Source organism: Melozone crissalis, unplaced genomic scaffold (genome assembly GCF_028551555.1).
Source record: "Melozone crissalis strain CALT ecotype California unplaced genomic scaffold, PUWL_Pcris_2 ptg000029l_1, whole genome shotgun sequence".
NCBI lineage: Eukaryota > Metazoa > Chordata > Aves > Passeriformes > Passerellidae > Melozone > Melozone crissalis.
Genome location: NW_026535807.1, coordinates 11,113,112 through 11,139,048, shown reverse-complemented (window position 1 = coordinate 11,139,048; position 25,937 = coordinate 11,113,112). Strand labels below are relative to the sequence as shown.

The following is a 25,937-nucleotide window of genomic DNA, read 5'->3' as shown; positions in this document are numbered from 1 at the left end:
TTGCATTGTTCTAAGAGCTGTCCCTGCAGACAGATTTGGCTGAGCTGCCTTCCCTAGGTTCAGGCGTGTCATTGTCCTAATGTGTTCCCACTTGAATGGAAGCCACCAGAGTTTGAGCCCTCCTATTGTCCCTTATGCAAGTGATGTGACACAACCCTGATAGCAAATGGCTGATTATTCCAGGTATCCAAGGAGATAGTGTTGCATCTTGCCCATGAGATCCCTAAAGATATGCTTAGGCAGGTCCTTTACCTCATCCCACCCCAGTTACATCCTTAACTACACCCAGCCATCCCTGTCCTGTCCTCCACAGCACAGACACTGTGACGCTGTGTCAGTATGACTTATTGTCCATGACAGGAAAGAAGGAAATCAGCAAACATCAGGGTAAGTAAAGTTTTTAGACATCATTAGAATTATATCTCCTCTAGGGTTTCCTCTTCCACTTATGTTAACTGAAAGAAAAATACTGGTGCAGCAATCCCAAATACCAGCCTTGGGCTAGTCCCAACCACAAATATCTTCTGAAGCAGCCAGGCCGGGGTGAGTCACTGGGTGGTGGTGGCAGGAAGGCATCCCCAAGCTGACCAGAGTCACTGCCCACACAGTGGTACCAAGGTGTGGCCTTGGAGCCAGGAGGGGAACAGCTGGTGGCAGCTGTCCTGTGGCCACAGCACTGCAGTCAGATCTACCTGCCCCCAAGCTTGCTCCTATGGGATATCCCCATCAGTAGGAGAGGTCTTGGTCTTGGTCTTTTTCTGCTTGGGAATGTGCTCGTTCCTCTCAGGCAGATGCAGTATGTTTGTGTCTGAAGGGAGCCTTGAGTAACACCAAACTTCATGAGGCACAAAGTTTGAGTAACACCAGACTTCCACTGGCATGAAAGAGTCCCTCCTTCTGTGTCAGACACTGGCTCTGCAGCCAGGAACTATCTTTGTTTCTGCTTGGCAGGCACTCACTTGATGATGGAAGCCTCTGAATCCTCCCATACTGAGTGGTGGCAAAGGCAACGTGCTAGACCTAGAGAATTTAGTGTCAAAAAACAGAAAAAAGGAGGCAATGAGGAACAGAGAACAGGCAAAACATGGTCAAGACAGCCATTAGACACAATGACCAGTGATTTACAGAATCAGGCTTACAACTTATCCATACTTTTATTTCCTTGTCTACAACTGTGTGTAGTCATCTAGTCAAGTGATACAAACTAGGGCTGGAGTGTCTAGATGAAAGTTGCCAGAGAAAGTAAGATATTTCTTGAGCAGCTGGTGGTTGAAGAATGCTTGATGTTTGAAGAGAGATTTTAAATAAAATCTCCTAAGCAATGAATTAGTTGTTCTCTGCTGAATTAGTTTACTTCTGCTACAAGTAAATTGTCTCAGTGGCAGTCATTGAAAAGAAAGAACAGGGGATAAAAAGGGAGACAAAATATTGACAACTGGGCTAAAGCCAAACATTCAGCAGTAACTGGGTAGTTATCATTTGCTCTGGTGTTTTGTACAGATAGGTAAGGAGAAAATGTACAAACTGCTATAGATTTGGTGTGCAAGAAAGATTGCTGATCTTTTTCGGATGTCTGTCTGACCTGTGATAAACATCTTGCTCTGTATGTTTTCTTTCTTCCTTGCTCAAGCTTGAAGCTTGCAGAGTGAGGGAATAAGACCTAAATCATTGGCCTTTCTTTAAAACAGAATTTGGTTTAATTTGCAGTAGATATCAGCAGGTCTGTTGGTTCACCAACAGACAAGATGAGCTTATTTTTATAATTTTTCAACATAGTTTTAACTTCTATTTTCAAAACTATCTCAGTGGGCTTTCAAATTCAATTGTCAATTCCAGAAATCTGCAGTGGTTTAATTTGCTGGGTGAAAGGCATTAGGAGTGACAAGGAAGCAGTAAGTAATTAAATTTCTGTGAGATAACATCCAGCTGACTTAATGGTTAAGCTTTTTCTCCATTTTTTCAATTTTATGTGAGAGCTAGTCTACAATATTTGGAGCATTAAAATCTGTATTCTGAGCAGCATTCATAACCTCATGTTATTAAAAAGACATCAAGCAGTCAGCATTCAGTCAGCCTCTGTCTGTCCCCAAAAAAGAGATGTGGAACATCTCAACCCAGCTTGTCCTGAAAATGCACAGAGCATCTTTCTGACATTTTTAGATGCCCAGAAATCCATTAGGACAGAAAGATTTTTTTTAATTGACTTTGTTCCTTCCAGGTTCACTGTGGCCCCCTTCCCTGTAGCACAGGGAGCCCATGGTGATATCTGAACTCTGCTGTTGAGCTCCTGCTGGCTGCTTTGGAGTCAGGTTTCTACTCGCACTGTGTGTCCATCCTTGCCCCTGGCATGCTGTGCTGCCACAGGAAAGGGTTTTTACCTTTGTGCTCAGTTTATGTGGCAGTGGGAAGAAGGGTTGATCCTTGCTTGGGTGGGGCAATGGATCAGAGAATCTCTTGAGGTGCCACTCATCCCTGCCTTGTGCAAGTGCCCTGGTTGCACCATCTGTAAAGCATTTTGGGTTTTCTGCATGAGGAGTGTTGTACAAAAGCCAGCTGCTGTTATTATTTATCCTGTTTATTTACTGGTCACATTTCTCAGAGCTGGGGAATGAGAAAAAAACAAGCAATCAGCAGATTCACTTTGTTTACATTTCATTTTGCTTTCGGTGGTTGGGGAATGCTGATTTGCTAAACTCTATTCCTTCCTTTGAAGCCTGTAATTTTGCATAGTGGAAACATTGCCTCATTTTTACACACAGGTTTACATTTCTGTTCTGAAGCATTATTTAAGGGTCCTGCCCATCAGAGGTTTGCTTCCTGCTGGGCACATTCTCCTCCACACCAGCTCTCACTCTTTCTTTGCCAGGAAAGGAAGGAGTGGAAGCTGTGGGGTTAATAACTGTGGTATTGAAAGCATTTGCTCTGGATATTGTTGAGGCTTTTTTAAAATGGTCAGAAATATGTGGTACAGTCTCTGGTGAAGTGTTCCACATGAAGCACAGCATTCCTGCAGCAGAATAACAGCTTGTGGTTTAAATAAATGTTGTTATTTCTGCTCAGCTGTAGGTGTACATGTATGTTTTGGTTCAGTGACTGCCAGATACTGTAAATGAGTATTGATTTCCTTTTCTATTTTAAGCTTTTCTGCAGAAAAGACATCCCACATGCCTTTGGCTTTCTTTGCCTGTATCTAAAATGATTGCAGCCAAGGACTCATCTAACTAAATACTCTTTTTTTTTTATTGTTACCACCCATCTTCATTCTACTAGTTGCACCACCAGTTGGGCAGGTCCCCATTCACATTTTGGAATTTAAAGCTATTACATAAAGCCCTTTTTGAGAGCAAATCAACAGGGCAGTGATTAAAACTCAAGGCAGGTATGTTCCTTATTTGTGTTAGCATGGCAGCCCTCACTGAGAGAGGTGAAGCTGCCTGGGTGTTAGAAATAAAAACATTTTAGGAACCAAGCCTGCAGCAGCTAAAGTCTTTGGACATCCAGATTAGCTCAGTGCAGCCAAGAAACAACACATATTGATTTGGCAGCCATAGGCTGAAGTCTGTATCCAACTCTTAAGTTATCTGTAGGTAAACCATGTCACCTCATGTGTGGCTAAAATTCACTTTGGTCCAAAACATGAATAAACATTTCAGTCTTTAAAGCTCCTGTTGCAGTGATCATTGTCTTAGCAGCATTCCATGTCTCATGTAGAACTGCTTACATTCAACTTTCCTTCCAACCTCAGGTCTACAGCAAACATGGAATAGTAAATTAATTGGAACATGCTGAAAGCCTTGGCAAACGCTTTGCCTGTGACATTCCTAATTTCCCAGAGGAGTAGCTGCTGATATTGATTTTGACAGAGCCTGTAAAACCTCTTGCTGCAAAGATTCCTCTCATAGCTGGGCAAGGCTGAAGTACAGCACTGGGATGTGCCAAGATTTCATTGGAAATTAATGTGTTTAATCTCAAAATATGTTAAAATATACATAAGTCCTTTATGATTAAGAAATAAATCCTTGAGCTTCCAAGTTTATGGGATAATTCCACCCTAGAATTTTGAAAATCATGTGGAAAAACTTGGCAATTTAGAGACCCATGCTACCTCTGACATCTGAACTTATAACGAGTTTGTCAGTTAGTTAAGGAAAACCAATTAAGATCTCTGCCAACACAGAGAACTACTGAAAAAATTGGGTCAGGAAGGTAAAAGTGAGGATGGGCAATTGGCTCAGTGCAGGAAGTAATCAGGAGTTCCACATAAGGAGTGGAATTGCCTGGCCACAAACAGTATTATTGGGTCTGAGTATTTCAGGGAATTGAAGTCTTTCTTTAAACCATTGCCATACAACTAGGAATTAAAAAGTTATAATAACACAGTATCTTGACTTCACAGAGTGGGTAAAGTGTCCTCTCCTTTCTTGCTCCTTCTTTATTCACAGCTTGGTGTCCCTGCCCATGACAGGGGGGTTGGAACCAGGTGATCTTTAAGGTCCCTTTCAACCCAAACCGTTCTGTGATTCCAAGCTAGTGAAGGTTTGCCCACATAAGACCAAATGCCTGATCAAAGTTCTTCAAGAATATGCAGGAATAGCTCAGAAATGTTCTGACCCTCCTGTGCCAGATGTGTGCTTCTCAGCCCCTTGCCTGCACAGGTGCCGGGGTGCTGAGCTGAATTCTCCCTGAAACAACGTTTTCAGTACTGCTGGTCATGAATTGTCTGTACCACCATTCCCTGAAACAGCAGCTTGGGACTGGAGGTGATCAGAGTCATGCTAGAGCCTGAACCATGGAAAAGCCCATTTTTGAGACCCATTGATTCGTAGGGGGGGGATTGACTCTGAAGAACCTCTGGTACACCTGGGTTCAGACTATGAGTGATGTCCTGCATAAAAATTCCTTGCAAAAGAATTGAGGTCAGAAGAAGGCTGCAGACTTGTCCTACAGGACCCCAGGTGCCACTGAACATTTAGATGTGGTATTCTCTGGAGCACTTGATTATTTGTCTCACACCACAAGCACTTCTTAACAAATATTTGAAAATAACCAAGCAAGCAGCATGTTCCTAGGGACTTAAAGATTACCATGTACTTGTGAGGATCTAACCAGGGGGATGGCTTTATTCAATAAAATAATTTCCATCATTTGGAAGCTGCAGAGGCGTATCTAAAACTCCTCACCTCAATAACTGAATATTACTGACTATTTTCATCTTCTGTGCTATGCCAAAAAGTGAGATTAAATTGTAAAAATGTGGCTGGGATGCCATGTAAGGAGCATTCTTGCATGGCTTGAGCTCATCCCTTAATGAAACACACCTTGTTCCTTTCTAGGAAGCTTTCTCTCTATTAGGGTTGAGTTGGATTTCAGGCTATGAACTTACAGCAGCAATAATGACTTGTCATTGGAACAGGTTCCAATGCTCTGAATATGCCAAGACTTCAAGGGAGTTCAGTAAAAAGGAACTGGTTTTGCACAGCTTCTTTGAAACAGAGACATACTTTTATATAAAAAAAAAACCCTTTTTTGTTCACAGAGCAGGTGTAGTACTGAACTAGTGAGTAATGCTGAGTTTCAGTGATAGTGACAGTGCAGAAGCTTCTTGCCCTTCAACTGCAGCTTTCTCATGCTTGGAAAGGACAGTCCCTCTCACCACATAGGCCTTCCTATTTCCAAGGCTTTGGCTCACTAGGCAGTGTCTGCATTTTGATTTCAAGAAGAAACTGCTACACGACTGGCTAAACAGTCATTTTTGTCCCTTTGGAAATCATTAAACATTCAGTGCAAGTGAAGAGGAGGGAGAGTCTGTGAAAACTGTTCTTGCTCTTACTCCCTGTCTGTTGGGGCTCCATTGAGAGTGGTGGTCCTGCAGTGGCTGTGCTTCCAAGTCAAAATGAATTTTTAATCAAACTAACCAGAAGTACTCTATTTTTCCTGATTTCCAAAGGGATCTGTGCCAGAAACTCTTTCGTTTCTTGCCATATTCTCCCTCCACACCCTAAAGCTAATCTAAAAAATTTGGGGGTGGTTTCAGGTTGACTTGAATTTTGCAGCTGATGTCTTCTATTTAAGCAATGTTTTGCACAGTTTTTTTTAGACAGACACTGACTACTTTGTGCATCTATCCCTGTAGCTCCCCTTGGGAGGTATGACCTCCATTTTATCTCCCTTGTACCGAGCAAGGGCTGAAGCAGACAAAGCACAGTGCTGGGATGTCCAGTTCCAGCATTCCTCCCAGTCAGGTCCTGGGGCAGTTCTGTCCCCCCACATCATCCCTTCCTTGGCCCTGTGTGTGTGACAATGCCTACCCCTTTTCTTGTTGGAAGCAGAGGTCATAATCCTCCTTTCCAGCTTGCTGTGCTCTGTACAAGGGCAGCAGCCGCAGGAAAGCTCAAATCCAACCCTGGGTTGCCCAAGTCTCCAGGGACCTTGCAGGTTCAGAGCAGCAGGTCCGGCAGGCAGTTCTGCCAAGGCAAATCCCATCTCTGATATCAAAGTGGAGGAGTGTCCCCCCAGAGCAGTCCATGGAACCCTAGAATCCCTCCTCATCCTCAGTTTAATCAAGAATGGGGTGGGAAGATCCAACCCATGAATTTTAAGCTACACACCAGGCATTTCACCTCTGATCTCAGCTTCATGTCCTCTAAAATATTGCTGCAAAGCCTCCTTGAAACTAAATACAGCTGATCTTAAGTGCTAACTTTGCAGAGATTTACCCAGAGCTATGCAGTTGCAAGGACCCAATAATTCTTTCTCTGCCACCCCCACCTGAAATTTCCTTCCTCTCTTCTCCTGGTATTAGACCTCTCCTGAGTTATTCTCAGTGAGGGCTTGCTTTTTGAAAACCCACAATAAATCAGCTTAAACTATTTCTGCACATTGTTTTGTGCTGGCTCTAGCTGGATCCTGTTGAACCTTTTGTTATGAAATATATTTGTGCTAACCGGATCCGTCTCTGCTCTGCTGATTTATGATGTCTGCACTTTGTGAGGGGGTTGGAAAACTTAGCCATGTTACTCCTTCTGCACAGTTTCAGAACATGGCTAGTTCTGAAATGTCCTCCTAACTGTATTCTTGTAAGGAGTTGTGATTTTGAGATGTCTGATGAGACCAGGCTTGTTGCAAGAGGGTTGCTTATGGAGCAGGCACAGGTTTTAAGACTGAGCCCTAAATCTCTATGGTGCAAGACAGCAAGATGGGGTTTAAACTAACAACAGCCCCTTTGGAAGGGCTTGCATGGGAACTTCCAAGCCTGAGGAAATGAGGAAATGAGGAAAGAAAGCAGGAAGCAGAGCTTGCTGAAGAGGCTTGTTTTTTGAATGCCAATTTAAGATCTGGACAGGAATAAAGCTACTGATTCTACTAGTCTAGATCAAACCACATCAAACACAAATGTACAGAACCCTCAAGCCCCACAAGCTCTGTATAGTCACACAGAAATTGTGTATAGTGAGCACAGTGCGGGTTCCTCTGACAGGCTCTTTCATGCATAAAGGTTTTTCAAAGTTAAACCCCAGAGAGAAACTCTCCAGATTCAGAGCTCTGTGAGGTACCCATGCTAATGCTGGATGGTCTGTGGTTTGGAGAGAAGGTTGATAGAGACTCAGCTCCAGGCTATTGACATTCTGATTTGCTTGGTCTGTGATTTGGAGAGAAGGGTGATAGAGACCCAGCTCCAGGCTATTGACACTCCGATTTGCTTTTTTCCCTGAAGTGGGAAAAGCAGTGATAGAGCTGCTGGAGAGACATGGCTCCCCAGAGCCTGGCAAAGCTGTGGGGCAGGAGGGCAGAGGCTGAGAATGCAAAAACCTGAGCAAGAGAGCCAGAAACACCCTGGGGTGTGATGCCTCCTTGAAACATGGATTGGAACTGGGAGAAAAGTCACTCCCTCTTGCACCTTTGGGGGACATAGCTCAGATGTCTCCTAGAGGCAGAAGGATGCCATGGAGGGAACACCTGACTCCATAAATATTCCTGTCCAGCTGGAGACACCAGGCTGAACTCATGGCCAAGTGTGTAGGTCACAAGCATTCATAACATGAGTGGGATTGCTGTAGCTTTTTGTAAACCCTACACATGGCCCAAGTTTTTTCAGGGTTGTCTTGGGGGACAAATCACCTCCAGAAAAAAGAATGCAAACACTGACTCGAAAAGAAGAGACAGAGACAACCCCTTCCAAACTTTGGGTCTTACACCCAAAGAAAGGGCCTGAAGAACCCTCCAGAAAAGGAAAAGATCACCAATCTTTTAGATCACAAAAAAATTTATTCTTCATTACATGTTCTTGTAAATTATTAGCTGATTTTTTTTTTGGTAACCTTTAAGCAAATACCAAGGCTAGAAAATTAAATTGACACTTAAACCTCAACAAATATTATATGATAGATAGTTAATCCTCATAGCGAGGCCCATTCACCCAGCTAACACAAGAATGAACACCTTCCAGTGACTTTCCATTATAATATACTCTGGAAGCAAAATACACACATAACATTTTTAACACACTAAAAGATCTGTGGGTGACTATCCACTTGCTTGTCTAAAAATGTCACCAGTTTTTGGTAAATAAAAGTTAATTATTCAGCTACAAAGGAACTGATAAATCAGCTCAAACAACACAACAAAATGTAGTACTTAAGCCAGTCATTTTTCTGGCAGCTCAGCTGGCTCAGAGCTTTCCTGTCAGTTTGTTTTTAAAAATTACTTTAGGAATTTACTGTCTGGAATTCAAAACTGTGCAAGTCAGATGTTCTTTGTTAAAGCTGATCTGGTTCTGGTAACAACATCCATAAGACCAAATGAAAAGCACAGTTGCCTAACATAGAGTAACATGTTATTCTGTATGGTATTAGCTTAGGTTGTGAGGGCTTGATTCAGGAAATCACTTGTGTGTGTGATTAAATCAGTCCTTATTCCAGACAGCATTTATAAATCCTTTTTTAGCTTTCATCCAGTACTTGGAGAGTCCTGTTGGCTTTCATGTGTTGAAGAAAGTTTCCTGAGGTTAAGGCAAGTACTTAAATATTATTCTGAAGAGGGATGCTTTTGAATGGGGTGGAAAAGGTTGCATTTTTCATACATGCAGTCATAGGAAGCTTGTCTTCCGTTCTTTGGTTCAGCCCTAATGTTTTGGGTTATTTTCTGTCAATAAAAGAGCAAGCCTTGGGTCCCAGAGAAGTGGCTTTGTCCCCAGAGGACACAAGATGTTAAAGTCACACCATCCTGCTTGCAACCATCTTTGTCTAGCTCAGTTTCATCATGAATTTTGTTCAAAGCAAAGCAAGAACCATGGGTCCTATGCCCAGCAGGACCCAACCCCTGAGTGATGTTTCAGGCCTGCCTGAAGTGTCACAGCACAGCAGCTTTCTGGCTGTGCGTTCAGTGTGTTTTTCTTCTAACAGTCTTGGTTTGAGGGGGCTCTTGCTCATGTGTGTAAGTCCAGTGCTGCAATTTTAGAATTGTTCTCCTCCAGTTGAATGTGGAGTTGCATCTCTGAACAATTGTCAAAAAGACAGCAAAACAGAAAGTGAGAACCTTTAAACCTGGAATTGCCTTTCTACCTAGAGCTGCAACCTAAAGCATGACCCTGCCCTGCAAATCAGCTGCCTACACAAGAAGAGAAATATTAGTGGATGTGAAGCTACAGTGAGAAATAGGGAAGTCTTGGGCAAGGCTAAAGCTTGGATCAGGTGGTGACCTCTCCAAGAGGCAGGACAGAAGAGAACAAGGTGTTGGTATAGATTTGTACACACTGACTGTGTTGCAGCCTGGCCTCCACAGTTTCCACCCTCCCTAATAAAGGACAGGGTGTGTTTGCAGGTGCTTTGTATTAACTGCAGGTGCGTCATTGCTGTGTTTTACAAAGCTTGACAGGCTGCAGCTGCAATATAGGAGGGACTGAGAGCAGTCAGGGGAGATGTGGGAGCAGGGACAGGTCATGGGTGCATATCACCTCATCATGGAAGAGAACTAAACACAGCCAGGAGCTGATTTAAGTATTAAAGACAAATATTTTTCTTCCTTCTTGTTGCAATAAGCAAGTGCATCTGTTTGCCAAGCTGTGCAGTACCAGGAGGCAGAAACCTGCAGTGGGGAGGGGGCAGGAGGAGGAGGTGATAAAGGCCATGGGAAGGGCAGGAATCTGCAAAAACCATCTGTTGCTTTTGCAAGCAGCAGTCAATAAAGTGGTTTCCTCTAAGAGCCCGTAATTGCTGTTGCAGGGCCGGGTGAGAGCAGGAGCGTGGGACCCAGTCCCACCCTGCTCACACCTTGGCTTTGAGCTCAGAGCCAGCCCAGCTCGGGGCAGTCCTGCTGCCCTGGGAGGAGCTGCTGCCCTGAGCAGGTGCCAAAGCCCTGCTGATCGGGGTGTTCAGCAACCACAGTTCCACCAGCCACAACCAGCTGAAGCACCAATGGAGGTGAAGAAATTTCTCTCCTTTTTTAAACAAAATTCTCATTCTCAACCTCTTTTGAACAAAATTCTCATTGAGACTGCACAGAGAGGCACTGCAACCCTGCAAAACCACAAACACTGCAGGATCCATATTAATTTTAAATGACTCTGTTGAAAGCAATCTCTGATAATCTGTTATTCCAGCCATTGTGGTAAGGAAGGAGAAGACTGTGACTTAAGAGCAGGGATATCTGCAAAAATATTTACATACAGGAAAGAATTGCTGTCAGTCAATCTAATAGTTTGTTGTATTTTCCTGGCAGCTTGCTAGTGAAAATATGTTAAATCGTATTTGTTACACTGCCTTCAGGTATTATTTGCCAAATGTAAACTTACTTTGTCATGGAAAATTTGAGATTAAGTGAAAGAGCCAAATCCTTCAATCCTTGTTCAGATGATACTCATACTAATTTCAATTTTTGTAGGTTATGTTGAATATGTGGCCCTTGTGCTTAGACCTGAAAGCTGGAGCTAAAGAGCTGTGTAGATGTGACCTAGTTTTTAGTCATTAAAGCCACTCTCACTTTTTATTGAACAACAGGATAGGCTGATTTTGTTTCAGTGTCACAAATTGGAAATTTTATGCTTTGTTTATGATACTTGCTAGGACAAAATTTTCAAAAGTATCTAAGTCTTTTCAGCAGCTACTGTCATTAGATCTCTTAAGGCACAAACAGGCTCAGGGGTTTTATTCAGCATTTTGCAGACAAATAATAACCTGGTCTGTTCCCTGTGGTGTGCAAAGGCTCAGTTCTGCGACACCTGGAAATTGTGTTCCAGGTGGAAGGCAAGGTCACAGGAGCACCTTGCCTCTCTCAAGCTTTGGGTTTTTATCTTTTCTCACTTGGTTTCACATAAAACGAGGGCTCTCAGCATCTTGAAGGATGCTGTATCAGTGTGAATAAAAGCAAAACAAGAGCTTTGCTGTCACAGGGATGAAGAACATAGAATTTCCTGGAAGGGATCTCTTTGCCAGCTTCCCATTAGGTTTCATTCACTTAGTGCCGTTTAGTGCATTAATTCAAATAATATTTCTCTGAGAAATGAAGGGCTTTATTCAGTCAGCCAAGGTGCACCTTTGTCTCTGTGCCTAGTCAGCAGAAACAAATATAGGCCTCCTAAAGAGCTTAAGTAAGACATTGAGCAAGGAAGCTGTCAAGCTTGAAGGTAGTGGGAGGTGTGGGAGTAGGAGGTGTGGCAGAGAGACCTAGCCTGGCTGAGTCTGTTGAATATCAGGCCAATGGGCCCACAGGAAGAAAGTTAATATTCTCCAACTGAGTAAGCAATGTCTCACTTTCTTCAGTATTTGGAAGTACAATATTAGATCCTGCACTCCAAAAATCAGTCTGTGTGCCAGGTGCATTGATAACTTGACAAATCAATTGATCAGGGACAATGACAAAGGAAGGAATGACTGCTCCACACGGATTGTTTTGCAACCTTCAGTGACACTAAAGAGGATTTGTAAGGCACAGCAAGTTAAATATGGTACATGACCTAATGTCACCCTTGCTAATTGGTGTTAGACAGATACCAGAGCATCTTTGCCTTGTTGCTTTTGTGTTTGCAGTGGACTCTGTGCAGTCCTTCTGGTCTGGATGGATGCTCTTTTAAAGTGCCCAGCTGGGCAAATGCTTTAAAGCAAGTGCTAATGAAAGAGCTATGACAGGAGTTTCTACATCATCCAACATGTTTTTTAAGTTTAAATATATTTAATACCTAAGCAGTTCATTGCTGTGAATACACTGTCTAAAAAGGTATTCAAAGCCTCAATTAAGATAAAGTTGAGGAATTTCCTAGCTGTTAACTGCTGTCATTGTTTTATGTTGTCAGTTCTTGTAATATTTCACTGTTCATGTACTGAAAATGTCAGACTTGTAGCCTTCAAATGGTTTTGTGGTTGCTGATGTTGCAAGGACAAGTGGTTCTTTTAAACAAACAAGTTATGTTTATGTTGCTAAAACTGGATTTTAAATAGTCACCTGTCAAATCCTGCAGAACTTCTGTAATCTCATAGCTACTTCTGCTATAGTTCTAGCCCAAGTCTATACTAATTTTATCTAGCAGAAACACTGGGGAGTTTCAAGTTCTGTCACTTTGATTTGATGGCATTCCAGTAAAAGTAAGGTGTTATGCATAAAACTGGAATATTCAAATATAAGTATTTGGAAAGATAAGTGTCTATTAGACTAGTTTTTTATTATCTCTGTCTGCACAGTGGCTATGTAGGATTCACTTTAATCATAGAAGTGAAGCAACTGTTTTGGGGCAGAAACTGGAATGGTAAAATCACCATAATTGGGTCAAAAGATAAAATTCCAAACCCCAAGCAAAGTGCTGGAAACCTATTCTTTGGCTGAAGTCCCACCTTAGAGTGTTCTGGGGCATCAGACAATGTTTGAAGTTCTAAAGTTAAGGACAGCGTTGGTATTTGAATATACCATTGTTGGTATATTCACAGAGAGATACCAGTCCCACAATAAACAGATGGCATCACTTACACTGGAGGAGCCATGTAGAGCCTCAAGCCCATGGAGATATCCAGCTCAGGGACTGATGCTGATGCCCACCTGCATCTAGAACTTGCAGCAGACCATGGTGGCTCTGGCCCATGAGCAGGTGCCTTCCCTGGAACCCATCCTACAACAACCTGTTGAAGGCCAGGTCGATGGCAGGCCAGGGTGACAATTTGTACTCAAACTCTGCAGATTCTATACCTGCCTGGTGTTTGCTGATGTCTGAAATGCTGTTGCTGAGTTGGATGGTTTCCCTTGCAGCTCTGCAGTGTTTGCAGGGTGGTTGCCACATTACTGATTTGTACATTGATGCTCCTCTCAGGGCCCTGGTGTTCATCGCGCACGGCGCTGGGGAGCACTGCGGCCGCTACGACGACCTGGCCCAGAAGCTGACGGGACTCAACTTGTTTGTGTTTGCCCATGACCATGGTGAGTAAAAAACTCTGCTTGATTAACAGCAGCTCAGGCCTTTGCTGAAGTAAATGCCATTACAGCTACTCAGCAGTGAGAGAAGAGCCAATAAAATATTTACAACCAGACATAAATGAAAAAGGATTACCTGTTGCTTTGTCAAGATCTGCATATTGAATCTGTAAAAGCTAAACCTGTTTGCTTGGAGTTTTCCTCAGCCTTTTGACCTCACTCTAAGGGATTATTTCTTCTTCACCTGTCTCTTGGGAGTGAAGTGGTATTGCCCGCTGTGGAAGTGGGACCAGGAGCCATTTCTGCTGAATTCACGGTCAATGTCCTAAGTGATCCCAGAGGGGAGCCTGAAATGTCAGCACAGCTTTCATATACTGATACAATGAGACAGCTGCACCCTTGAGACATGGAGAGGCAAGGAGGCATTGCTGACACCTTTGAGCACATCTCCACACTCCAGCAGAGAGACTGGAGCTGGCTGTGCACGCCTCAGCTCTGAGAGAAACCCTCTGAGGAGGGTGCAGGGCTGTGACAGCACAGCAGCATCCCTTTGGCCCTCAGCCAGCAGGGTGGGGCAGTGCTGGGCCAGGTACACAGTGCTGGGCAGGTGTCCCTGCCTCTTCTTGCTTGAAGGGCTCTGCTCTGTGCCCCACGCTGTGATGGAGATGTGCTGGGTGTCACCTGGTCTCTTGCAGTGCATGGATGGGGACATCCCGGCAACATACTTGAACCACCCATCCTGGCTCTCTGGTGGCCTCCTGTCACACATAAACTCTTGCAACTTCATAACTTATGCTTGGAGATCTTTGCTTTGATTTTATCGTTGCAGACTACTGCTCACTGTGACAGCCACTCCATCAGTATCAGTATCAGCAAAATGAATCAATGGGATTGATGATGGCAGCAGGCAAAATGCAAGGCCAGATTCTGAGCTGAGAGGTTGAAATGGGATGAATCTTGGTGTAAATCTGATGTCCTTTGGGCAGATTGAAATCCAGGTTGAAATGGGATGAATCTTGGTGTAAATCTGATGTCCTTTGGGCAGATTATCCACTGACATTGGGAAGTATACTGCAATTTACTTGGCTGAAGCCAAGACTCAAACCTGCCCCCAAGGTCTCCTCAAAGACAGGACTGTTTAACTTGAGTTTGAGGATCCTGAATCTACATTAGTCATTGCACCATTTATCTGTGAGGGGAAAAGCAAAACCTTACTTAATCTTGGTACCGAGGCTTTCCCTTGCTCTTGCTCTTGTGACTCACTTTTGATCACAGCCCTGCACTTGATATGCAGAAATTATCCCTATATTTCCTCTGAAAAAGAGAATATCTAGCCCTCAAGACAGCTTGCAAGGAAAATAAATAAAACCCATGTGACATTTATTTTGGAACAATTGATCACATGCCATTTTTGAGGCTGGCTTTGCACAGAGAGTTGACCTGTGCAGAAACATCCTAACTCAGCACCTAGGTCTCTCTCTCCCTGTGTAGGCAGAGTGTTTCTGAGTGTTGATTCATTCATTTTGATGCACTTCCTTCTGAGGAGGAGGCAGGGAAACAGGAGTCTGCAGTAATCCCAGTAGGAAGTGTCTCCATCCCCCTCTGTTTGTCTGCATGGCATAAAGTTCATGGGAAGGGGGATGGAAGAGGCCACATGCTGCTCCCCTTGCAGCTGCTGCTAGCAGACCACAGCCACTCCATACAAAAAGGCACTGAGCTCCAGGACACACAAGCAACTGGTTCAGTCTCCATGAGCCTGTGAGGGATTGCAGTTGCTCTCTGTGCATGTTTAACACCATGCCTTAGCTCCTCATTCCCATAAAACTTGATAGAGGTTTTAAGAAGCAGAGTTAAAATAGCATTAATTGAAGCAACAAATCAAGAAGAAATGATAAAACATTTATTTGTTGCATGGATTTGATACAGAGAATGCTTCCTCTGTTGATGGAGAAGGGTCGTTGAGGTGTGTGTTCTTGTCAGAGATGTTTGTTGCTATGTGACTATTTGCTCTCTTTTTCTTTGAATATCTTTTTCACTAGATAAACATAAATATTTCTTGGTGGTTTAGGTTTTGGCTTTTTTTTTTATACCTAATATTGCTGGATTAAACAGTGCAATTAGTACAAATCTGATTTCTCAGGTCAGTTAACAACTTTGCTGTCCCTGACAGACCTACAGTTTTGTTTGTAAATTCCGTTTTCCTGATCAGTAAAGAGGAGAGGGTGAAAAGGAACCTGAAAGCAGAACAATGGAAACACAGTTGTGTTACACAAAGAGCTGATGTAACTGAGCCTTGATTCACTGTAAGTTAGAAAGACAATTAACATCTTTTAGGCTCTGTATAATAATCTTTGCACTTAAAGAGACAACCACAAAGGATAAACTTTGATAAAATACAAATTACATCCTGAGGTAAATGCCAGTGAAAGCTGAAGGACATAAATGCCTCCACTGCTAAAACTGCTCTGGTCAGACTGGTGGTTTAAAATTTTCCTCCAACATTTTATCTATTCCAAATCACTTCAGCAGTGTGTTCCCTTTTGTGTCCTTTCCTTTGGATACCTTTGGGTAATATCAATTATTCATTTGTGTTAGCACTATAATAGCTGTCTGTTCCCTACCTCATACCATGGCTCTTAGTCGTGTGAGCTCAGTGTATACTTCCTGACCTGGATATTTGTCCAGGTTCTGGTATTCTCATGGATGAAATTCCCAATACAGGTGCATTATCCATGAGATCATTAATGCAGTTCCACACCGTGGCAAGCGAGATTTCCCAAATGACTCGGGAAGTTACCATGGTCGGAGTATGTGTGAATTGATTGATTTATGTTGTGTCTATCCTTCAGTCAAAAGAAGGAAAAATAATTTCCATTTTTATTGCTGACTCTGTAGGAGCTCACACATGGGCCCTAAATCTTGCCAAAGGCTGCTCTGAATCAGTGTTTCCTCTTATGCAAGGTTTGACCAAAAAGGTGCTTCACACAGTAACAAACACTGTGCACTCCAATTTGGGTCTTGGCATTGCCCCTTAGTGTAAGGAACCTCTGGCTCACTTTTCTCAGTATGTGAAGATTTGAGCATTTTACTCTTTGGGATATTTCATTGTAATCACAAGACTGCTGGACCTCATAGATATGTATTAGAAATTTTCCATGGTGACGGTGGAAATTGAATTCCAGAAGACCTCTTAACCTTAGCTTACATCTAATATTATTAAATGGCTTTGGTTTATATCAGCCCTGTGAAAGAGGAAAATGGAATTTCTGTGTAATACAGCAATTTTTTTTTTCCTGTGGTCTCTTATAAGGAGTTTTTAACAGGCGGGCAACTGCTTCCCATTATTTCTGGATTTGCTTGGCATGCAGCTTCATGATGGCAGAATTAAGGCTGCTGGGATGACCTTGCTATTTCTTCAAATTTAGCTATTTTGAAACAAAATATCACCTTTTCAATTTAATTTCTGTGCTAATATTATTTTATTATGGCAAGATTCTGATGACAGAAGAAAGATACAAACAGGTTATTGGCAATCAATTTAGGAAAGCTCTCAGAATGAATAACTGTGGGGGATTCGTCAAAGTGGAGTGATATTTCAGTTCTTCAGTCAGCTGCAGATTGCAGCTCCTTTAGTTTTAACACAGTAATTTTAGGGATCTGTAAAGCTGAGAGCCAAGGAAAACAAGAATAAAGGCTGGAGAATGTGGCTTTGTTTCCTCATACCAAGCATTTTGAGTTGGTAAAGCACATGATGTTCCAGCCATCCTTGTCTCTCTTCCTGTAACATCTCATTTGCTGAGATCTAATGCTCTATGGTTGTACTACGTGGCCAGAGCCCAGAAAAGCCACAATTTCACCTTCAAAAATACATGTCAACTAATAGCAGTCGGAAACACATTTGCAAGATACAGGGACCACAAAATTGTGTTTACTTTTTTCTTACACTTTTTAATCATAGTTGAAATTAGGCCTCTTTTTCTCTTGTACTTGCTCATGCTACTTATGGGTTTTGTGTCTGTTTTACATAAGGATGAGGAGGATGAAATTCTCAGCCCTAACCTGGTGGCAATTCCTAGCTACCAGATTCACTTTCATTCTACTTTCTTCAGGAGGAATAAACCCTCTACCTGTCCTGGTACATGGAGACCTTTGACCCTTTCACCCTTTTTGAAGCTGTTGAGTTTCCCACTCTCGAGTTATGTTTAATGTCAGATCAAAGCAGAGGGGAAGGTTGCAGCTCTAACAGCTTATTCACATTCCTTAGATGTTTCTAACTGAAGTTCAGCTTGCTCTGGCAGCCCTGCTGCTGCTGCTTTGTGTGTGGGGAGCATTTCTGATGGGTTAGCAGGTCCCTCTCAGACACCCACTGGTGCTTCTTCTCTCCATTAATTTTTTCACTGCTTTCTCTGTTTAATGAAAGATTTATTTCTAAAATGTAGAAAATAGCTTGAGCAGATATTTTTAAATGCACCAAATATTAGCTGCTTTTGTTTTGGTTTTTTTTCCTAAGTGATTGCCATGTTGTTCTTGCAACTGTTAAAAGACCATTTTGTTGATGAGAACAGAAGGCTTTTATTTATTCATAGCACTGGGAAGGATTGGTCTACACAGAAAGATTAAAAAGAACTAAACATGGTCAAACTGGGAGGGTGAAATGACCAAGAAGGGTGTCAGAATTCATAAGAACAAGAGTTAGGGTGGCGCTGTAAGTGTGAAGTAACAGCTTATGTACATTAGCACGCAGGAATGTTCTGGATGAGCCCATTGCACCAGAGCAGGAAAGGTTTGAAGACTTTTCTGCAGAGCTGTGGGGAAGAATGGCACTCACTGTTTCCTTTCCTTTGACAGGAGGCTTACAGTGGGTTGTGGGCATTTTCACTTTTCTCCAGCTGAGAGCTCTAGGTCCCTCTGACAGGGGACCCCAGAGGAGATGGCTCTTTGCCCTGCTGGTACAGCACTGCCAGTGCTGTTTTATCCCTGTTTTGACTCCCTACTCGGTACAATCCCAAACCTTTCCCTGACTTTTCTTCTCCAGATGCTGGGTGAAGGTAGCAGACAGGCCTATCTGCCTTCCAGGCTGATAAGGAATGCTACGTCTGTGTGGGGCACACAGGAGCTGAAACCACAGATTGCAATTGCAGGGTGAGGGTTCAGATACTGCACCACACCATGGAATTCCTTAGGCAGTGAGACAGCTCTGAGAACCTGGAGAAAAGTCATCCTATAAACAAATGGCTAGTGATTAAACTTAGTTCTGCTTTCCTTCTCTAACTCTGTTTTGGTTGTGGGAATTCTCAAAGAAGGAGATGAGCTGAGATCCCACCCTGCAGCCACCACGGAGCTCCAGGCAAAGTGAAATCTGTTGTTTCTAACCTTCAGTTCTTCTGGAATCACTGATCTTGTAACTCTGGATCTCAGAGTAGCATTCACAGCTTGCTGAGGAAACTGGGTCATGCTGTTTAACCTCTTTGAAATTATAGAAATGATAAAATTAATGCTATGGCTAAGATGCAACTTTTCCCATGCACTGAACAAGCTCTTGAACACAATCTTTCAACTGGACAGTCTATTTCTCTGCTTTTTCCCAAGTTGCTGCATGAACCTGGGTTCTTTTGGTGGTTGTGAGACGGTACCTCCCAGAGGGACCACAGCTCATGCAGGAAAAAGTCCTCTGGATGCACCTCCTATAACATAATGGTGCTGAAATGTGCCCATAATCGTATCATAACACAGTGTAGCCCTAGGGGAGTATCCTGTGGCACAACAGGCAGTTGCAATAGGCTTTATTAAATGGTGGTTTCCACATTATTCTTGTTATTTTTGAGAAGATCATTACAGGCTTCTGCAGCCCATCTTGCCCTGGTGAAGTGATCTCTGCTGCTTTAGCCCTCGCCCTTCATTCACACTGGAAACACACGGTCCCAACTCTCTGCACGCACCACGTGGCAGTCAGAGTTGTTTCCATTTGAGAGGAGCAACTACACAACAGAAAGAAAACTCTGGGTGAATCATGAAAGCACATCCCTGCAGTGTCTCTTGCTCTGGAGGAAGCCAGGACTTAGAAAAGCAAATGCAGCCTTTGGGGTTTTTTTGTCGTGTGAAGGCAGATGAAACAGCACTGTCGGGCCAGGAAGCAGCTAGACCACAGCAAACTAAAAATAAACAAACAGTAAGGCTCCACAGAGCTGATGTGTCTGATGGAGCACACATATGCAGCAGTGTAGTATTTTGTTTTAAATATTTGGGTTAGGAAAGGTGCAGGGAATACTCCGAGGTGTTTCCCCTCTACTCCACTCAGGAGCATGAGACTTTATTTGTTTCATGGACTTCCCTGCTGATGTAAAAGTGGGGAAAATAGTCTTGCACCAGTCTTTCAGGCAAGGGAGTTTGGAAATTGCGAGGACTGGCTACACCTTTAGCACAGATGCATAGAAGAAAGAGCACCTGAAATCAGACACATAGTGTCATCTACTGTGAGCTATGAAAACTTGCCAACCACACCCAGGCTGCTCAAAGTAATCTATTTGTTTATCTGACCCTGACCAATTATTATTTTTTAAGTCAGATTTAATTGTGGTGCAGTCAGTGAGGTAAGACAGACAGGTCAGCTCCATGCTATAACCCAGAGCTGGATGCAGGCACTGTTGATAGGGGAAAGGCAATGCAGATACTCCTTCATCACTGCCCCTGCATGTGGACATCACTGGATGACCATGGTGGGCTGCAGCAAAGATTGCAAAAGAATGGTTGTGATTTCCTCAGTTACTCTGCTCCTCCCAACTGCTCAACCATTTCCTCACTGCTTTGTATCCACCCCGCAACAAAAGGTTATTGAATAAACAAGATGTCATCCAGCTGAACAGGATCTTTGGCTCAGGCCCTGGCTGAACTGAGCTCACTCGTCATCCAGCAGAGATGTGCTGTGAGCTCTGAGGGAAGCAGAGCTGGGACACATCTCAATCCTGGCATGCCCCATCCACCCTCTGGCATGAGCCAGTCTCTTTCCTCACTCCACCAGGTGATGAGAAGAAGGTGCTGGGGAGCCAGCTCCCCTGGTTTTGTTTCAAGCCCACTTTATGAGGGAATCCCTTTCACATTGGGATCTGAGGGCCTGGCTTTTTACTCGGAACTAAATGGGCCAGCAAGCCCACCCCAGCTCTCCTAATAAATCCCTGCTTACTAAAGAGCAGGGGGGGAAACGTCAGTTGGTCATTCCATGAGACAGGACATCTTCTCAGCAGCTGCTTCTTGAACAAAGCCTCGCTGTTGGCCCTCACACAAGGAGGCGTGAGGCTGGAACAACAGTCCCAGTGAGCGTGGACACGGCAGCAGCAGGAACAGAGAGCTCCCTTTGACACAATGGCTGAGCTCCCTTTGCCACAGTGTCAGCTCTGCCCACTGCCCAGGCCGCGCTCCTCAGCTGTCACTGCTGGCTGTTAACTGTTGACAGACAGACAGACAGCAGTGACAGGAGAAAGATGGGTCATTCATTGGAGAAACTTGAAAAGGCTTTTCCTTACCATGAGGGTTGGGTCCTTCTGGCTTCCCTTCCACAGTTCTGCCTCTCAGGTGAGAGAGAAACTCTGTGAGGGGAGTGGACCATTCAATTTGTTTTTCATGTGATGCTGAAAATGTTGGGCCTAAGTGATAGGCATTTTGAATGAGTGGTCCCAATAACCACGAATAAAATAGCCTCCTTTTGGACAAAGGTTTCACTTTGATGAATTTGAGAAACTAAAGGGGAAATAGCCCTGACTGAACTCAGCTCATTTCATCTTACAATCATCTTAATTTCATCCGTTGTTTCACTCTTGTTATTTCAAGATTCTGTGCCGTTGTCATCTGTACTCAGTCTTTACCTGTATAAATTAATCCCCAAATCAAGGGCCAAATTCTGCTTTCACAACTGCTCACATAAATCCACAATAACCCTGTCACTATGTCAGAATGCAGGTTCAAGCTGCAACTTGTAATTGCATTTTGTGTTAGTGCAGAAGGGCTGGCAATCTCCTGTAATGTTTTCAACATCTTCCCTGCTCTCCATAACCAGCCCTGCAGGCTGTGGGCGTATGTCTGCATGCAAGATGCTGGAGGGTGGGAGGACAAGGACCAGATGGTTATTAGAGCTAAGGCTGAGAGAACAGATCCTTTCGTGTTCCCAGCTGTGTCTGTTATCTGGGGCTACTGGGCAGATGTCAAACTTGCTTCAAACTTTGTTTCTTGACTGACTTCTGTGGTAGGACATTAGTTCATATCATCAGGGACTCTGACCTCAAGAAGCATCAGAGGAATTTGTATTCTTCAAGGGAAAGAATTACAAATCAGTGTTGCTTATAATATCAGTGGATCTTTTCCATTAGTGGTGTGGATGATGGGATGGAGAGACTTTCAGCCAGTTTTCAGGGTGGAAATTGAGCATGGAAGGCTGCTATTCACAGGGACCTTGCCGTGCAGAAGAAAGGGACTGGCAGGGACCTTGTGAAGTTTCAACAAAGGCACTTGGGCAGTTCTGCATCTGTGGTGGAGTAACCCCATTCAGCATTAAAGGCTGGGCACTGAATGAATGGAAAGCAGCTTTGCAGAAAAGGACCTGGGGATCCTCACAGACAAGCTGGACATAGGTCAGCACTGTGACCTTGTGGTGGAGAAGGCCACCCCATACTGAGGGGTATTGAAAGATTATAGCCAGCAACCAAAGAGAAGTGATTGTTCTCTTCCATTCAGCGTTTTTGGGACTACATCTGAAACACTGGGTCCAATTTGCTCCCCAGTAAAATGAAAACATTGACATTCTGGACCAAGGCCAGAGGATGGCTGTCAAAACAATTAGGGTACTGGAGGACAGGATGTGCGAGGAGAGGCTGATAAAACTGGGCTTGTTTAGCCTTAGAAGAGAAGGAAGCTTTAAGAAGCCTTATTTAGGCTTAGAAGAGGGGATCTTGTTTCTGTCTACAAGTCTACAAGTGGGAGCATGTGGTGACAGCAGGGCCAGACTCTTGGAGGTGCCCAGTGACGGAATGAGAGGGGAGTGACACAAGTTACAGCTTGAGAAATCCCAATTATGTGCAAGGAAAAATGTCTTCACCTTGAGGGCAGTCAAATGTTGGAGCAGGATCCAGGGAGATATTATAAACCCAGCTCAATAAGGCCCTGGGTTAAATGGGAAACACTTTGAACTAGATAATCACCATATGTCCCAGCATCAATTATTTTTTATGAATTAAAGAGCATTCTAGCTGCTAGTATTTAGGATGTTTTGCTTCTAAAAATAAAACATAGAGGGTTTTGAAATGGATGAAAGAAACTACCTTCTTAAAAGCAGACTTTAATAGTACCTATGGTTAATACCAGCTTCATCTTCAAGGAGAGGCTTTTTGACATTTTTGCACCGTGAGAAAAAGAAAGCATGTTTATTTCCACCTTTACAGGAACAATTTTCCCATAGCAACAGCATTTCATCAATGTGCTTAGCTTGCCTATTGTTTTTCAGATGTGATATTTGGATGAAGTTTCAGAAGCTAATTACTGATGATTCCTCACCTACAAGTGTATCTTCATACAGGTGTGGACTTTGTCATCCAGTTGAGTTACAAATGACTATTTCAAGGTACTGAACACCCTTTGAAAATTAAAGGGAAAAAACATAATTTTTTTTATATAACTCCAGTTGGATTAAAACATTATTTGGATTCCTTCAGTACCTTTTTAGATGGATAACAGGAGTCAAAGGAGCCCAGCCCAGCTCAGATTAGTCCAGCTCAGATTAGTCCAGTTCAGATTAGTCCAGCTCAGATTAGTGCCTGTTTCAGCACTAACCTGGAGAAGAGCCTTATTAAGGAGTGCGGTGTGCAAAGAGAGCTCGTACTTGCACAAGCAAAGGCAAAGGACAGACAGATTTACAAACAGAAGTAAACCACATAACCAGTCAATAAACAGCCTGAACCTGCAATTTTAATTTTGTCTTCATTTTTAATGCTTTTTGTGCCCTGCCTACCTTGGAAACTGAAAATAAAATCCTTCTTGCTGAGCTGAACAGTCACAGTATCAGGGGAAATAATTCACTAAAGCAGCAAAACTTTCCAAAACTTCCAATAAGAGAATGGTTTTTCCTTATAACCTCCTTCTGAAGTCATGGGAAGGCTCACTTAAGTTGCATGCATTTGTGTTGTGATCACAGTTTTTGATCAAAACTGTGGCACTCAGCCTATTTTTCACCAAAACTTGCTATTAACAGACTCCTTTGGCCTACTCCAGGCAAACCTACCCCAGTGTGTGTGTTGGCACAGTGTGGAATGCCAGGAGCTGGTACAGGGTCTAAACCAGCTCCAGGGTCCTTCTAGGCATCAGCTTCCTGCTCCTTCATGGCCCAAGTTCCAGAGTTCCACTTGACAAAATAAAGATGCAGAAGCAGCCCATATACTGCTTTTCATAATTTGTAGTTCTAGTGTGCATTGTTTGTTTATTTGTTCATTCATAAAGTGTTTAGCATGTTTTTCCAGAGCTGGAATTTCTGATTCCAGCTGGTGGATTTTCTCCCTGCTGATTTTCCTGGGAGTAGCTCTATTTGTTACAGACTGTGAGCAGAACTTTTAAGGGATTCTCAGAAGTCCTAAAACTAATAGTAATTTTTTAAATAACAAAATATGTAGAGGTTTTTTTAAAAAACAGAATGTTCTCTGTCAGTGCCTCCAAATGAGTGCATATTGCAGCAACAAACCCCAGAAGGAAAGTAATTAATGAACAATAGGAAAATTAATCCTTTGTTGATTCACATATTCAGGTTCTTCCCTCTTCAATAAGTCCAACTGTTGGAGAGAAACAGATTTGGTTCTGCAGTGTCTGGTGGATTTAATTTAATAGTGCTTCTCCTATTGCACTTTCATTTTGAATGTTAAAAGAGGGCATTTATTTTATTATTAAAACATACTCCTGTTAGCAGCAGGGGCAGAAAGACACTCCCTGCATTATCTAGGCATTTGTTCCTGCAAACAGCATCCTCTGTCTTCTTCACAAGTGGTCAAAAATCAGTTTTTAGCCAAGTTTGGTTGCCAGCACACACTGCGGCTGCTGAGCAGGCTGTTCCACACTCTTGCCCCTCTGACTTGTTGAAGGTTTTCACTTTTTATCCCAGTGTATTGCTGCCTACATTAGGGCTAGATGCCAATGTTTTTCTCTTCTCCTTCTATAGCTACCCACAACATGTTAGTTCAGAGCATTTCTCCTTTGGTTCTCTGTGGAGCCTGGCAGAGCATTAATAACATAAACTGCTGTCATTTGCTGATGCCTTTCACTTCTGTGCCACACATCCCATGGCCCCCTCCTGGCTCAGCCTCTCCTTTCCTCTTTGAGACATCAGCTGAGGGATCAGATTCCATCAGCTTTGCCCCCTTCTCCTTCAGGGATGTGCCAGTCCCTGTGTGCCCAACTCAGCCCTGCAGCCTCTCATTTCTTCCAGAATGCCTCTAACTTACAGCCAAGTTTATCATGTGATTCTTATGTAGTTTGGGGATTTATTCCTTAGTTGCTTGAGCCTTAATTGCTTCTGTGCTGCTGCACACAGAATACATGCTTGCTTCCTCTGAAGGCACTAGCTAAATGCCACTAACTTCAGTAGGACTAGGATTTGACTCATAGGTTTTAAGGCTTTTTTTCCTATTTTAGTAAAAAACTTGCATATCTTGAACTATTATTTTAGAGAATAAAATATCATTTTAGCATTTAAAGTGTACAGGGAGCTATACAATCATAGTTGGTGCTTTGGGAAAATTATTTCAGAATTTTAGGGAGTTAACCTTGATAATTGAAAGCCTCTGGCAGTGTAATCCTCTTCACTTCTGAGGCCATTGGTAAAGCAAAGCAAAACATCTGGTTAACCTCTGGTTCATTCTCCAACCCAGCTGAGATTCTCCAGCATCCCAGTGACACTCCTTTTGGCCTTGAGCCTTCTCCAGAATAACAAAATGAGGATTGCAAAAGGTCTTACAAAATCTAAGGCCATCTGGAAGAAGCCTTACCTGAAAATGTGTGTGGAGCTCACTGAGGAAGTCTAACAGCCAGTCCTCAGATGGGAGAATGTCCTGTCTGTGCCAGCTGTGGCCAAATTTTAGTGACCTACACTAGAAAAGCTCTTTTTTTTTTATATTCCTGAAGACTCCCCTGGGTTTCACATCACTTTAATCTGGCCTGTGTTGTGTTATGTTCCAGCAGTGCTGCAGTTTTAGCTGTGGGTGTCTCTTGCAGGTTCCCTTCCCATTGATCAGTCCTGTGTGACTCAGAGCAGGATGGGGCTCATTCTGTAGCACAGTAGGAGGCTGTGCAAGAAGGGGTTTGGAAACTGCCCCTTGGCTCTGCCATGGGTTTGGCTTGGCTCTCAGGAGTGACACTTCACCTCAGTGTGTCTCAGGTTATGCATGGAAACACCTGAATGTGATGCTGACCCACTTCCAGGGAGCTTGCAGCTGAGGAGCCCTGAGCTCCAAGAATGCAAAGCCATCACTGTGAGTGGTTCTTCACAGGCTGAGAGGAAGATTCAGCCAGTGAATAGA

The 25,937-nt window shown here is 43.3% G+C and overlaps 1 protein-coding gene across 2 annotated transcripts in view; it reads left to right on the top strand.

Annotated features, from left to right (window-relative positions):
* MGLL (monoglyceride lipase) overlaps positions 1 to 25,937 on the top strand; it is a 59,666-nt gene that overhangs the window by 7,556 nt on the left and 26,173 nt on the right. For both annotated transcript variants that reach the window (XM_054280980.1, XM_054280979.1), the window contains exon 3: positions 13,292 to 13,398. In XM_054280980.1, coding sequence (XP_054136955.1) covers positions 13,292 to 13,398 — 107 coding nt within the window. The remainder of the gene's footprint in view (positions 1 to 13,291; positions 13,399 to 25,937) is intronic.